Source organism: Phoenix dactylifera, chromosome 2, assembly GCF_051530095.1.
Source record: "Phoenix dactylifera cultivar Ajwa chromosome 2, Ajwa_hap1_PhDact_Kaust_v1.1, whole genome shotgun sequence".
NCBI lineage: Eukaryota > Viridiplantae > Streptophyta > Magnoliopsida > Arecales > Arecaceae > Phoenix > Phoenix dactylifera.
In genome coordinates, this window is record NC_143191.1 from 56,913,066 (window position 1) to 56,928,544 (window position 15,479).

The following is a 15,479-nucleotide window of genomic DNA, read 5'->3' on the forward strand; positions in this document are numbered from 1 at the left end:
TGTTAAAGTCTAAACTTTCAATCAAATTTCAGAATTTGGCACATACCTCTCATACCTCGATACATAATTTGAAACTCTTGCTTTATCTCAAATTTTTGAAGTTTCATCTTTAACCAAATATAAAAGAAAGGAGGAGAAAATCAAAAGTTCAAATTAGCAATATTTGGATGAAAATGGGGAAGACTTCACTCTCAAATTTGAAAAGCTGAAATTCAGCAACTTGAGCTCTTCTAAAACAAATTTTCTAATAAGTATCAATCTGCTCGCACTCAATATTTTGTAATCATCAAAAAGGGGGAGATTGAGGATGATAGTGTTATTTTGATGATTAACACAACCATTGAGAGAATATCTAATTAAATACTACAAGTTAACATGATATATCATTACTGAGTTCGACACTCTCGGTACATTAGAAGAATGAGATCAAGATGTCTTTCAATGATTAATAATGAGATAAAATTTGCGATAGAAAAGGGAGAGTGAATTCTAAATTCTAATTCAGCAAAGTTTCAAGTGAAACGTACTCCTAAGGGGACAATAGCAATTTTCATTGTTAAGAGTATGTAGCACTACCATGGCATCCATTCAAAATTGCTTGAAGTATATTTCATTCATTGTATGGATGAATCTAACCTTAAGTTGCAGCAAAGTGTCGAATGAGTCGACCCCAAGATTGGTGGAGTCGACCCCGGCACATCATGAAACCATCAGGCACACTTCTGCGAAAATGGCACAGATGAACAGTAGTTGGGTCGACCCCAAGCCTGCTTGAGTCGACCCCATCTTCAAGCCTCAAGAAAACAAGTCTCTGGAATCCCTGAGAGGGTCGACCCCAATGGAACTTGAGTCGACCCCAACTGAACATGAGTCGACCCCAAGGCTGTGTCGTTCAAAATTGTGTATCTGGAATCCCTGAGAGGGTCGACCCCAATGGAACTTGAGTCGACCCCACTGTACCTTGAGTCGACCCTAAAAAGAGTTGAGTCGACTCCAGTGAAAAACGGCTGAAATATAAGGTTTTGTGTTTCCTGAGAGTGCCGACCCCAATGTAGCAGGAGTCGACCCCAGTGAAAGTTGAGTCGACCCCAGTGAAAGTTGAGTCGACCCCAAGTCTGATGAACAGTGGTTTGAGTCGACCCCAGAAAAGTTTGGGTCGACCCCAGCACGGGCAGAAGCATAACGACTAGTTCTGCAGAAGTACTTTTTGTCCTCCCAACAGTAAGTAACGGCTAGTTTTTGAAATCTAACCAATAGGGGGTGTCCAATGGATGAGGAAAACTATTTAAAGTGACATTATTCATCAGAGAAAACATCCTTTTGCAAAAGATCAAAGCTTACACAAAAAAGACAAGAGCCCTAATTTTCTTCATCCAAGTGCTTCACTCAAAGAGTCAAAAGAAAGTGGTTAAGCAGATTCTAAGAGACATTAAGAGCTCCATCAACCTTTGAAGAGTGAAGCAATCTCGACAAAAAAGAGAGAAGTCTCATCAAGTGATAACTATATTCTAAACTCTTCTTTGTGGCTTATAATTGTTATATTTGCTCATCTAGAAGTTTCAACTTTCTTCTTCTTTTTAATCACCTTGTAAAGGTTTGTTAGTGAGCCCGTAAAACCAACGGTGTAGGTTTGTTGGTGAACCCGTAAAACCAATTGTGAAGGTTTGTTGGTGTGCCCGTAAAACCAACATAAGTTCTTGGTGATCCCGAAAAACCAAAGTGTAAAGGTTTTTGGATTGTGAGCCCGGAAAATAATCCAACTGTAATCCGCGGGATTATAGTGAATTCCCAAGGGGTAGCTTGGGGAGTGGACGTAGGTGCTTAGGAGAGCACCGAACCACTATACTTCTTGTGTGTTTGCATTGTGTATTGTTTTAACTTCACTCACTCATCAATTGACTCAAGTAAGATAGTAAAAATTTAGAGAAACCAATTCACCCCCCCCCCCCCCCCCTCTTGGCTTGTCGCCTTGGGCAACACAATTCTTGGTTCATTGTTCCTAACCCTTCTTCTGTATTTCGTGTGTAGATCTTGCCGTGAATATCCCCCTTTCAAGCTGTTTTTAGGAGTTTCAGTAGTTGGAAAGATATAGTCAAATCTCAGAGTTAGACTTGTTTTGTGCATAGGCCGTTTTGGCTTTTCAAGTTGCTTACCTGACCTATTGCCGCTGATCCCCGAATCAAAAAAGCCAAACTACTCTACTTACGATCAAAAGCCTCGCCTATTCGTGTGGAATTCTCTGAAATTCTTCCGTCAAGCCCTGATTAATGAATCTATAAAATCCCTCAAATTGAATCTGACTAAATCCAGGTATTATGTACATTCCCTCATTTCCATTCTGGAGCATCTTAATCTTAAGTTTCCTTTTTTATCGAAAAAATCTCATTATTGACTCACTATTCATTGCTGATACCTCCTCGCCGCCCGCCTGCTGGCCGGGCGAATCGAAGTTATCTTCCGGTCAACTGTCCACCCAGTCAAGTGCAAAAAACACAGTGGAATCACGCAACGCACGCTGTTGGTGTGCTTCCTGCCCACGAAGAAAGAAGAGTGACAAGGTTCAGTAGGGACAATCAAAGCCTAGAGTAGGATTGGCTCCAACCGGATTAGAAAAAGCCCATCTCTGCAGCAGTTGCATGGCAAGGGCAAGGGCGGATACTGAGCCTCTTCCTCTCATCTCTGGGCTTACTAGCTATCTGGGTAATGCTCTAAACCGTCGAATCACAACAGCCCTTGCCCTTACCATGCAACTGCTGCAGAGATGGGCTTTTTCTAATCCGGTTGGAGTCAATCCTACTCTAGGCTTTGATTGTCCCTACTGGCACCGCAACTTCTTGTTCCCGTTCTCGCCCGATTTCGAAAGGACGTGGGTCCGGTCGAGCCACTGAACACCATAAGAAGGGAATACAGACGACTCGAAGAAGTTGGTTTTTTTCGAGGAAGAAGAATGACAACTAGACCTTAACACAGGAAAGGGATAGAGAGATGGATGTTCACCCAACCTGATTGAAAGGAATCAGAGTATGTTCACCCCAATAGTGTAGCCAGCCATAAAATCAAGGCTGACGCTCGATCGGAACGGAACCAAGGAGGTTGTGTTGCGTAACGAGACTACAAGAAAAGAATGAAACTAGAAGTTGTTGGCAACTAGTGAACCCGGCGGTTCAGCCGGGTGAGAGGTAGATCTTCCCATGGGTTCGGACTTGAAGTGAATCCGATGGATGTTCTTTCTTTCGAGAAGACTGCTTTTCGTGGAGGTGATTTCGGGCATCATCTTACGTCATTCTTCTCTTTCTCTTTGGATATTGTCTCTCTTTCTCTGCTGACCAAGTGAAAGACAATGCCATTCTAGGGGTGGAATCATCATTGATTAGTCTGATTACTGTCACATTTCCTTTACCATCTCCAACAGCAACAATATCCAAAGAATGCTCTGAAGAGTTCATGACCATTATATCCATACAAATGATTGGTGCGTCTCCACTTACTTGCGCAAGTTCAGTCCATCTCACATTCCAAGGACTACACAATTCAGCACAATGCAGGAAGCCATTATTTGTGGCAACATAAAGTATATTTTCTCGAGTGAATTGTAGGCATCGAACATATTCACTTTTGCTGCAACAACACAGATAGTAAGACGTCATATGGAAAGATTATGAACTTGGAACTTCATGCAGCAATTGAATGGGCAACATGTTTTACATTTAATGGATATGGTGGTTATACTCTGGTTCAATTTTACTGTGCAGAGTCTTCTGCTGTTTTAATGCATTGTTGCTGAGTGTAAAGAAGAATAGTCAATCACTCATACAAGAAAGTAATGGAGGAGGAGGAGAGTCATTCCAACATATATAACATTGGACCTTGATGAAAGGACTATTCGACTATTGTCATGCATTACTGTTCACTCAAGAGTCCAGTCAAAGTAAAACCTGACATTACATGACTGATCAAAAACTAAAGATTTCAGATTTAAACTATAGTCTACTATTAGGAGCTGGACCAAGAAGTATCAACGAAATAGAGCTGCAATGAAGAGTTGAGCATGCAATGATAAGAAGATGCTTCCTGTCCATGGAATTTGGAGAGATTGATTTAAATTTTTGCTTTTTAGTCCTTCCTCACTTGCTGATAGCATGATTATCTTTCAAGCTGGCGTCAACATTCCATTCCATACATGTGTGCATGTACTTTAATATTTCCCCTAACTGATGCATGTGCAAGTACTCCAACATATACTCCAAAGATGCTCTATCGGAGCATCTTTGAAGCCTAGAATTCTGATTTCAAGACCACACCAAACTTAGAATTTGTAAGAATATGAGTTTATATCTTCTTCCCAAAATGCACCTTTAAGTTCAAGATGATAAGGTTAATAACTCAGAAATGTAAAGAAACGTTACATTGCCAACTTCACCAATGCTAGAATTCCACTTTCTTCAAAGAAAATCAGGTGACTATTTAACCATACTAGTATGTTAAAACAAACTATAAAGCTTGCAAAGCATCAAATCAATAGAAGCAATGATCTTCTAAGTGGATATTAATGAAAAAAAACTTTGAATAGAATATTCTAGAAATTCATAGATATTTTACCCCATATGGCTAGTTAATTTTTTCAGTTTTGAAATTATTTTGTATTATTGCATTGATATATTAATTCTATTTTTATATGTTTTATGTCTTATATGTTTTCATTTTCTTCTATTTTCATTATTTCATTATATAATGAAACATAGGATTAGTTCGCATTATCCATTTAGTAGTTAATTAGTACTAGAATATATACTAGTATAACATTTGGTGTTAACAACTAAATAACTATCTTTGTAGCTCCATAATGTTTCAATTTATGCTCCTAGCTATTATCTGGATATACCAAGAGCAGGATTTTAAAACCAAGATCAAACCTTGTACAATTTTTCATCAGAACAGTACAGCATTGGTACTATACTAGTATTGACAGTACGTACCAAAACCAACAACTTGCAAAAAATTATAAACCCATTGATATTGATAGGTGTGGTCGGTAATATACCACCGGTGCACACCAACACGGACTAGTATGGCCGATACTGTCTGCGGGTACACACCGGCATGGACTGGTACAACCAGTATGTACCGCTACAGCTATTTCGTCATTCCGGCATCAATAGTATGTCGGCTTTGCATTGAAACAATACGATACCAATTGTACCATCCCATTTTGGCAATTTTTGAAAACATGACCAAGAGAAGTGTATAGTCTAACGAGGCTGCAACGAAATATTTACTCATGGGTGGGGCAAGTTCTATTCTGGTTCATGGTTTCTCTTGGCATATGGTTTATCTTGGGGGAGATCGAGCTTCGAGAAATAGAATGGTAAAATAAATCAAAAGTAAAGGAGGCTAACCTTTCTTTTTTCCCAATTTTCTATTTAATATCATCCCTTCACACTTAATTGAAAGGAAAGGAAGCTGCATTACCTGAAGGTAAAATAAATCAAAAGTAAATATTACCTGTCCATCAGACCAAGATGTTTTGATACTTTAGGAGCACAAATTTGAAAGATTTCTTTCTGGTCCTTTGGCTCATTGAACACCACATTCTGTTCCACTGCCTCGCCACATGAAAAGAAATGGAGTTGATGCACTTTGATTGCAGAATCAAATCCAGCAGTAACAAGAAGGGAAGAGCTTCGGTCATATTCACATCGCCATATTCCTCTTCCACTAGACGAATCACAATTGTAATAGCAGTTTATATAAGCTAACCAAAAGATCCATTAATTTATGAAGTTTAATTCAGTACAATATATCAACTACTTACATGTGTTCCCTGAACATCATTAACTGGTGACCATCCATTCCCCACACACGACATGTACAGTCCTCGCCAGCTGTAATAACTATCTAAATGGCAAATTCAGTGTGAAGTAGCATTCAGAGATCCATGTTTCTCAGAATAAAACAGGATTGCGATTGAAAAATGTGCCATTGCAATGAATGTAAGCTCTGTCATTCAATTACCTCAACCTGACAAAGTATGACTGCAATACAGATGAATAGGAATCATATGCAACCTAATTCATTTATCTATAGTTAAAGATTTCGTCTAACAGCACAAAATGCTCATATGCAAATGCTTCCACACACCAATCTCCCCGACCTACTTTGTGTATAGCAGTTCCTTATATAAAGCTTTTCTCTCACATTGATTATTAAGATAAGACTGCGTGTTCATTTATGGACCGGAGAACTAATGGTATAGTCTCCTATCACAAAAAGTTCATGAGAAAAAATACCACAAGTTAATTCAAATATATTATCCGGAGGCACTTTTACATTCTGTCAAAACTTTCTCAATAGGTCGAGCCTAATATAACCATCACAACATCATTTATTCATCTCTCAATGGTAAAGTCACAATTCCAAGGAAATTCCTTGCATCCTTAGGATGATCTCACAGATCCATTCAGTTTCTTTTTTTACTCGATGATGTAAATCTGGTCCCTTGGAAGAAGTCCTCAGTACTTCTCAACTCTCTGACTATTGATATTTGAGAAAGTTGTTTGTTTCTTTACAAATCTGAAAGATGACTACTTTCGGACAAATCACCTATAACTTTTCAAAAAAAACTGGTGCGATGAATACCTTAGCTTACAAGTGGTCGTCTTTAATTCATTACAAGGATTGAAACAATGGCAAATGCATGAATGCTCATATGAATTTTAGAATATGATAAACAGTGACAAAACAATTGTTTTTTATGTGCATATACCCAGCAAAATTTGAAAAACATGATCCTACAAGGGCCCAACACTTGAGGACGCTACCAAAATTTTAAATCAAGACAAGCATCGCACCATCAGATGTAGAATATGCTTTCTTGCCTATCAAACAATAGAAATACCTACACATCACATACTGCATGAACTTGGATACTGAAGCCTTTTAAATGTAACCAAGTAATATACTAAGATATTAAGGCTGAGCCATTAATAAGAAGTGGGAGCCAGCTTGGATTGTTTGCCATCACATCCAAAGACTTATCCTTGGCACAACTGCAGAATTGTTGACATGCATATTTGCGTCTCTTAGAGATGTTGATTTAAATGTAAACTGTGAAGACCCAAAAAGTGTATCCAATCTATCTCTTACGGTACTTGATATTGACCATTAAAACAGGGTTGACTATGCAGCACGATTCTCAGCATTGAGATGAACACTCCTATTGATATCACCAACATTCTGCCACCAAGCAGGGGTGCTGGAGTGGGGGCACCTCACCAAAGGTACAAAACAATTAAATAGCATATTACTAGATCAATACTGGTTTTTTCCCTTGTTTAAGGCACTTCCAATAATAAAATATAAATTGGAGCTGGATGAACTTGTTTATCGGATGAAACTTATTTCAAGATTACAATAGTAAGCTATGTTTCTGTAAAGATAATTGTTTGAGGATAATGTCATGAGCAAGCTATGTTTCTTTCCAGAACTATAAAGTTAAAAATATACTGATAACCACCAAGGCTACCATGAACCAAAAAGTGCAAGATAATATGAATATATAAGCTGAACACACAATATGCCCAAGTATGTCAAGCAGCATCTCCAACTATGGACCTCAAAACACATGCAGCAGAAGCAGTGCATCCCACTCAACAAAATTGTGGTAATGCGTTAAATATGATAGTGGATAGTATAAACTAATCATATACATAGAACCAATCAAGAAAAAAAACAGAAAATAGAAACTTACAGAATCAGAGATATAGCAGTCCCAGATTCTAGCACTGTGTCCAAACAATTTGAGGCTTGCTGCAACATGATAACCAGGAATCTCGCTGAGATCACCAAAATCTTGCCTTTGATCACTAAGTATCCAGACACGAGCACTGTCCTAACGATGAGGAATGCACTACTTATTATAGAACTTAAGGACCTAGGATAACAACAGCCAATATACTAAAAGCCTCATGTCATTGAAAAAAAAATAATAGAAGATAAAGCTACCCAGCTTATTCACCTGCGATCATCAGAAACAGACATCAATTTTGACCCATCAGCGGACCATGTTATACGAAAGATTGAACCTTCATGTCCGCTGAGTCTGCTTAAATGCATAGCCATGTATTGTTGATCATGAGGCCAAGTTTTTGTGCCCGATATGCTGGGATTATAAGACTCCTTCGCAGATTTAGATAATGGAAGAGGAGCACGTGGAATTAACTTCCAAATAATTATCTGTCAAATTGCCACTCAGTTTCAAAAATTTGAAGACTTGATACCTTTCAAACACATAATGTGTGCTACTAGTGCTCCTTGAAACATAGACATGCATGCATATGCATGTGTACACCAACACACTTCCAGTAGTTATAAAAAAGAGACTATACTATGAAATAATGTGTGTCTTCTTTGCAAAAGCTAGGACAAGACAGAGAATGAAAGCCTCAATAAAGGCCAAGACTAAATAGACGGTAAACTGCCATGAGTTATATCCAAACTCGCACATGTATATGCACTTATGCATACATTCACAGGCATAAGCCGACATACAAGTGCATTTGCCTGAAAGCAACATATGAACTGCCTTTAATTTAGTAACAGAACAAAAAATGTCTAAGAGAGTAGTATTTAAAAAGAGAATAAGTCAAAAGTGATAGAGGGCATATTTTTACAAGTAATGCATATTTTCAGCCACCACTAATGTGTAGAATCTTAGATTGACTTTCCTTCTTTTATAATCATATGAAAGTACATTTATGACACACCACTGAATCAAGAAATGTCCACAGCCAAATTGAACTTTTAGTAAACAAAACATAAAGGTAAAAGAGGGACAATATGCAAGAAGATGTTGAAGTAGCGGGGTGTTCCAAAGAAACAAGACAAGTTCATTCATTGTCCAAGCTATGGCTCAAGCATGCAACTTCAGATTGATGCTCATCAATGTTAAGATTAATTCCCTACGCTAGATGCCTTGATCGAATTCTAAGCAAGAAGATTGACAGCAGCATAGTAGTCCAAAAATTGACTAACTTGAAGATTCCGAAACAATTGTAGATACTGAAATTTTAGTAGTTAGAAAACCTCATCTAGGTAAACCACAGACCTAGTTCATGCATAGAAAGACCTTTCCTTGATCCAAACTGCCAAGGCAATGAAAGAAAGCAATTTTAGACATCAAACAGTAAATGATAAGAAAGACACACCTCGTTAAAAATAGTGCCCGAAGCCACACGGAGAGTCTTCATGCTGTCTCCCCACATCCTCATGGAGTACAAAAGGCACCGCTCTGCAGACAATGAATGCGCATAAAAAGAACAACTTTCACCAAGATATACCAAAATACTGACCAATTACTTCAGTGGAGCAGAAGCAAAAGGCCAATTACATAAATATCTCCTTAAATCTAAGTAAGTGAAGTTTCCAAAGAGATATCAAACCTGAGGATTTCACTCGGGAAACGACATTGGACATACTAAGATCCCAGAGAGCAACCGAATTATCACTGAGACCCAGCACAAGAATACCATCCTCCTGCCACCAACTATCAGAATCAAACAACAAACACCATCCAATGAAAATCCATTTATGGGAAATGCCAAAGTTTACCTCCAGGAAGCATACGTCCAGGACCCAGTGGTCGAACGCTGGCAACCGGAAAACTAACTTGAGCCCGACGCCCGCTCCATCCCCGATCCGACCGCTAGATGCCGCATCAACACGCAAGAGGAACAGCTTCACCCTGCGTTCCCCGTACACGGCAATCAAAAAACAGGCGGCGGCAGGAGAGGAAGACTCCTCCCTTGGGTCGGGGAATCGCAAAGAGATGCCGTGAACCCGGACGCCTTGGAAAACGTCGAAGGAGTTGAGGAGATTCCCGAATTCCACGTCGTAGACCAGAAGCTGGGATCCAGCTCCTGATCGAGAGAAGACACAGGAAATAAGAACAAGTAGGCTTTCAAAGAACGAGAAGAAAGAGATTGAGGAGGGGGAAAGGGAGAGGGGGTTACCGGCGAGGAGGAGGGGGAAAGAGGAGAGGCAAGAAGGTAGGGGAAGGAAGGAGAGGGCGGAGATCTCGCCGAGGTAGGGGCCAGACCGGAGGCGCCATGAGGTCCGCTCGCCGTCGGCCATGGCCGGGGGGTGTGAGAGAGAGAAAGAGAGCGCAAGCGAGCGGTAGGGTTTTGCCGGGGTTCTACTCTGTCGCCCCAGCGCTTCGTAACTTCGTACAGAGTTAATATCGGCAAACATGTTGACGCTATTAGGGCAAGTTTCTCCGTCGCCCAGGGCTTCGTAAGTTCATACAGAGTTAATGTCGGCACACAAGTTGACGATATTAGGGCAGGTTTCTTTTGTTGAGGACCGGACCCGGGAAGACGGTTTAAGGCCAACTTGGTTAAACACAGAAGGCTCCGAAGTATAAGCAAGAGATTGATATATCATACATACAGAATTTCACAACAGTGACTAAGCCTGATCAAACACAAAATGGCCACAGTTGGACACTTTTTTTTCACAAAATTGTCTCCTTGGTCAGATGATGGACGAGAATGATAAATCACCGCTTTCTCCGATATTGATTTTCCAGAAGAATTTGTAAGAATCTAATCATGCTCTCCAACATCTTAACATAACGTGCATGTATCAAAGTGTGTTTTAGTCTAGTCTGGGTGGAGGGGCGACTAATTTTTTTAATCCATCCATTTGGTGATCTTCAAGCATACTTTCAAGAACCTAATCAGCATACAAATTGGTTAGTAGGTAGAAGCTCCAAACTTTGCATATCCTTCTCGTGACAGTATTCCATTGGAGCTATCTATTCTTGTTCAAGTTGGCAACTATGATTGTAATTTTCTTTATTTTTTGAGGTCTATGACCTCCCACATACAAAAAATAAAGAATGTTTATTTCACTAATTTCTTCATAGTCCGCACAATTTTTATATTTGTGTATTAATTTCTCAAAACTTTTTATTTGCATATTAAACCCTACAATCCTATAGTTATAGTATGGAAATTATATATTTTACATATTTAGCTAGCATATGCTACATTTTCACATGTGTTATTATCTAAAGTATGTGAAGTAAATATGCAAGTCTATGTTTATCTCGAAACTCTAAAATGTTTGGGGTTTTTCCATGGAGTTTTTCATCCTTATGCATACAAGGAATTCAAGTAGAAAGTACTTCTTCATCTTGAGGATGACCACCTTAGAACCATGTTAAGGTATACTTTTTCTTCATTCCCACTTTCAGTCACCAAATTTTGACTCCTTTTTGAGTGGAGAAGAAAATAAACAAATTAGGTACATGAGCAATGTGAAATAGAAAAACTTTTTCTTGAACATTTCCTAACATGAACATCTTTCTCCCATTTTGTGACAGTATGTATCTCGATCCTACTAGCTTGCGTAGTAACAAAACAAGGGTATATGGAGATGCAAATTTTTAAAGCGGTAAAATTTTTTAACCAGTTGTACCAGAAACCTGGTTTTATATATATGCTATCCTCGACTGGAGGATTTAAAAATATTAAAAATAAATAGTCCAATATCCATGAGCCTCTTCTTAATCTTTTGTCATACTAGAATAACAGAAAATGTGCCATAGTTGGTAATTCTGAAAAGCTCTTACAGCTAGCCTTCAAATGTCATAGGCGAGGTGCACTAGGAAGGGAGGAAGATATATGGGAATAAGAATAGTTAATGGCTGGATAAAGTTTTATATAATCTAGTATAAAGAACCAAGATTTCTCTAGGCCATATAATAGGGAAGAATCCCATACTTGAGTTTTGAGATGGAACATGGGGAGTTCCCACCTTGCTATGAATGCATGCACCTTACATTTCAACTTATATTGCCCTATGAAAGCATGTGCCATTGCTTTTCCATACACGAGTAATACTCATTAGGGCTTACTATGTGGTCTTTACTTTTAATAAACGCATTTGTGTGAAGCCTTCCTCTTTACATCAGATTCTTTGGAGATACGTGCTAAAGTGGTTGCATGGTCAGAAGAGAATAGGTACAACACGCCTCGGGAGAAGATTTTGAAGGACGAGAATATGCAGAGGACCAAAAGAAGGTTGAAGAGGAATAGGCTAAATGGAGATATGGCAAGAAATTTGGCCAATCAAGTGTTGTTATCGGCCTGATGGTAGGTGAAAAATGATCATGCTGGAGGACATGCTTAGTGGAAGGCACCTAACAACAGTTACCAGAATTAGCAAATTGGCAAGCAACCGTCATACTGCACCAATTACTGTATTTATGGATGGTTATTATGTATTAGTATAAATACATGGATTACACTATGTAGAGACCTTTTGATGACCAATACAATCTGTTTATCTTTATCTTTATCTTTACTTTAGTCTTTTATTCTAGAAGTAGGCATAACTTATTTTTCTACTATAACCTAGTACTATATACTTACCATAGGCTAGTGCTATATCTCTACCATAGTCTAATTCTACACTCTTTCACCATAGTCCAGCACTATAATTTTCCATCGTAGTCTAGCATTGCACCCCCTTCTATTTCTATCTATTTTGAACGGTGGTGTGATGATGGTGGAAGCCCTTAAAGATCAAAGCACATGGATTCATGCTATTTTCTATCCTCTATTCGACTCGTACATTTTTGGATTGCCTAATATTGGCGGTATATCCGTGTATGCATCCAAGCTTCTTCCAGTCAAGCTCGGCAAACCGTCCTCTATCTTGACCAATCGAGTTTTCCAAAAATCTCAAGCTTTCTAGCCTGTCCAGAACGCGGCAAGAAAAGGTACCAACACTTCGAAAGAGTACTTTCTATCAAAATCCTACCAAAACAGCGAAAAAATATTCACCGAATAGCCTTCTGGCTTAAACATGACTCATGTGCACCATCATAGATTATTTTTTCTTTGATTAATTTGAAAGTTAATCAAGTTTCTGCTCGATTGCTTTCCCTCAACCAATCCTGCGAGCCTTCCATGCTCTCCACCCACAATTAAGAATTTAAACTTGCCAAACTTGTTGGACGAGAGTCCATTATCTTAGTCACCTTTCTTAAAAACTATAAACAATGAGTTTACTTTCTAACTGCATTTCACCTTAATATTACGCTGTTTAAGGAAAGAGGCAATCTCCCATGCTCCCCTTTCTAAGGCATGGATTGGATTTAGCAAGCTTGCAAAAATGTTCAAGAGTATCTACCATGAATAGGTTTAAACAAGCCTATTGGAGTTGAGTAACATATAAATGTATGCATATGAGAGCACAAAGGTTCAGAAAATCGGGTTCCCATGACTTCAATGCCAAAAATAAGCAACATATAATACTTATTATACAAATGATATACATTGTAGAAAATCTTTCTAATGTTTTCTGATATTTTCTAATATTCTCTAATATGGCATATTAATTAGAAATCTCTCTTATATTCTCTGAAATTCTTTAAATGCTGTCAGCCGAAAATCTTCTTTGATATCTCTAATTATTAAAATGGTAACAGCTAAAATTTTCACTGATATTCTTTTTTTTTTTTGCTGTGAACACTGATATTCTTTGATAAAATTGGAATACAACCTCAAAAATATCATTAGAAATGTGCCCCATCAAGTCGGTCAGCATTGCGTTGCTACTTCATCTATGCCACCAACTAACACCTTGGAAGATGCCGGGCAGCCCCAAATGATCCATTAAAGTGCTGGTCAATCTTGGAAAGGGTCAAGGAGGCCACCAACTTAATTCTTATATGCAGTCTTGAAACTGATCTTTCTACAATTAAATTAAAGTCGATGTGTTGGTTAGCTAATTAAGTGGGAGATTGTGGCCTCCAACACCCCAACACCAAGTGGCGACTCATCACATAAAAAAAATAAAATCATAGATTCTGATTTGAGGCTTTTGCGTTTGTTACTCCGATCCTTATTCTTCCTATTTAATAACAAAAGGCAAGACATTTCCTCCTGAACCGGGGGTACCACATGAATGAAACTAAAACGTGGTTCTCTCTATCCGGCTCAATTAACCATGAAAGAAACCAAATTTGATATCAAATAGGCTCATAAGAATGGATTAATCGCAGATACTTGCCGTAAATTTTATACCTTGTTTTATTCTCAAGTGCGGGCTACTTTTCATTTTATTAAGCATTCTGCTTGTTAGCACCACTTCAACGAGTCCAAAGATAAACGAGTATCTCATGGGTAATTGGCTGCCTTTGTGGACCAGCCCAACAGCAATTACTCTTTGGTGTTTTCTTTTTCTTTTTTTTTTAGCTGCTAAAACAAATTCATATGGTTCATACAACCATATGGTTCAAATTTAAAAAATAATAAATTTGGGAGCCTTCCTCTCTTCGATCGATAGGGCACTTTCGGAGTGGAATTCGCAGCCTCATTAGCCTCTTTGTAAATGTGCTTGGCCTAGAACGCTATGTCGCCACTAATTATGGCCCGAATATCTCGAAGCAAGAGGTGACACCCTCTATACCATCTGCGCCTTCCTGGATTGAGCCAATAACTATAGCCGAAGGACATGAGTATAAGCTATAAATGCTATTTTCTCATAGTCAAATCAAAATAATAAAATAATCAAAAGAAGTTCTTTAGAACTGTATTATTATACACCATAGATGGATTCATATTTGGAAGGGGCTGACAATAAGTTCTTTCAAAATTGATCATTTGTTTCTCTGTTTGAGGTGTTGCAAAAATGTCTGTGATCGAGTGACCGCAACATGCGCCGAGTATGGCCTAGTCCGGTTACTCTTTGGTGCTTTGGGGGTGGTGAATTGAGTATGGGGAAGCTTTTCCTTTATTTTTTTTTGAAATATTAATATATTTTTTTTATTGGATTAGTGGTTGAACTTATCGGACGTGGAAATTGGACCGTTCATGAACCGGTCCGGTTTGACGCCACCTGCCACGTTCTTACGTCAGGCGGGTGGGCCCGGTCGGGGCCAACCCCACCTACCGCCCGGGCGACCGCCGCGTGTCGGTTCCCGACCTTTCGGGAGTGCGCTTGGTCGGGAGCGCACCACTTCCTAGTTCGGCTCAACTTTCGCAGTCCCCGTTCCATCCAGTCACGACATGCCACGTCCTCGGCTCAACAGCCGGCTTGAGCCGTGGCTTCTCGATACATTTATTGTTCCCGTTCTACCCTCAATCTCCTATTTCTTTGGCCCTCTCGCGTTTCTCTTCTCTATTTGTTTACACTTCGCACCTACCCTTTCACTCGTCCATATGCGGAGTCCAAGCAGAGTTATGTTCCGGGTTTTTTTTTAATATATTTTTGGTTCATACAACTTTAGTACCCATACATTCAAATATATATATATATATATATATATATATATATATATATATATATAATCAACAATAAATTTAGAACGCTTTAGACAACTCTCTCTTTTTCTAACATCCCAGGATGATCGGTTCCGTTAGGCTCTCTATATACATGCTTGGCTTGGAAAACCACGTTGCCACTAATCATGA

The 15,479-nt window shown here is 38.9% G+C and overlaps 1 protein-coding gene across 3 annotated transcripts; it reads right to left on the reverse strand.

Annotated features, from left to right (window-relative positions):
• Positions 1-3,035: 3,035 nt before the first annotated feature.
• Positions 3,036-10,224, reverse strand: LOC149768451 (uncharacterized). 3 transcript variants are annotated; one of them, XM_089929266.1, is made up of 9 exons: positions 10,008-10,218; positions 9,607-9,914; positions 9,438-9,531; positions 9,204-9,286; positions 8,015-8,232; positions 7,748-7,883; positions 5,813-5,895; positions 5,503-5,715; positions 3,036-3,618 (listed from the first exon to the last, which is right to left on the reverse strand). In XM_089929266.1, the coding sequence occupies exons 1-9, from the start codon at positions 10,126-10,128 to the stop codon at positions 3,276-3,278; spliced, it is 1,599 nt and encodes a 532-aa protein (XP_089785392.1). In that variant the 5' UTR covers positions 10,129-10,218; the 3' UTR covers positions 3,036-3,275. The 3 variants fall into 3 exon arrangements, with proteins under 3 accessions (XP_089785392.1, XP_089785394.1, XP_089785393.1); XM_089929268.1 differs by lacking the exon at positions 3,036-3,618 and adding an exon at positions 3,868-4,353 and having other exon boundaries at positions 10,008-10,224; XM_089929267.1 differs by lacking the exon at positions 3,036-3,618 and adding an exon at positions 3,868-4,283.
• Between the last annotated feature and the right edge of the window lie 5,255 nt (positions 10,225-15,479).

Coding starts and splice junctions, on each gene's coding strand:
- LOC149768451 (XM_089929266.1), bottom strand. CDS start 10,128: ATGGCCGACGGCGAGCGGACCTCATGGCGCCTCCGGTCTGGCCCCTAC. Junction 9,532..9,606: donor TGGACGTATGCTTCCTGGAG/GTAAACTTTGGC, acceptor AGTTGGTGGCAG/GAGGATGGTATTCTTGTGCT. Junction 7,884..8,014: donor TCTGTTTCTGATGATCGCAG/GTGAATAAGCTG, acceptor TCGTTAGGACAG/TGCTCGTGTCTGGATACTTA.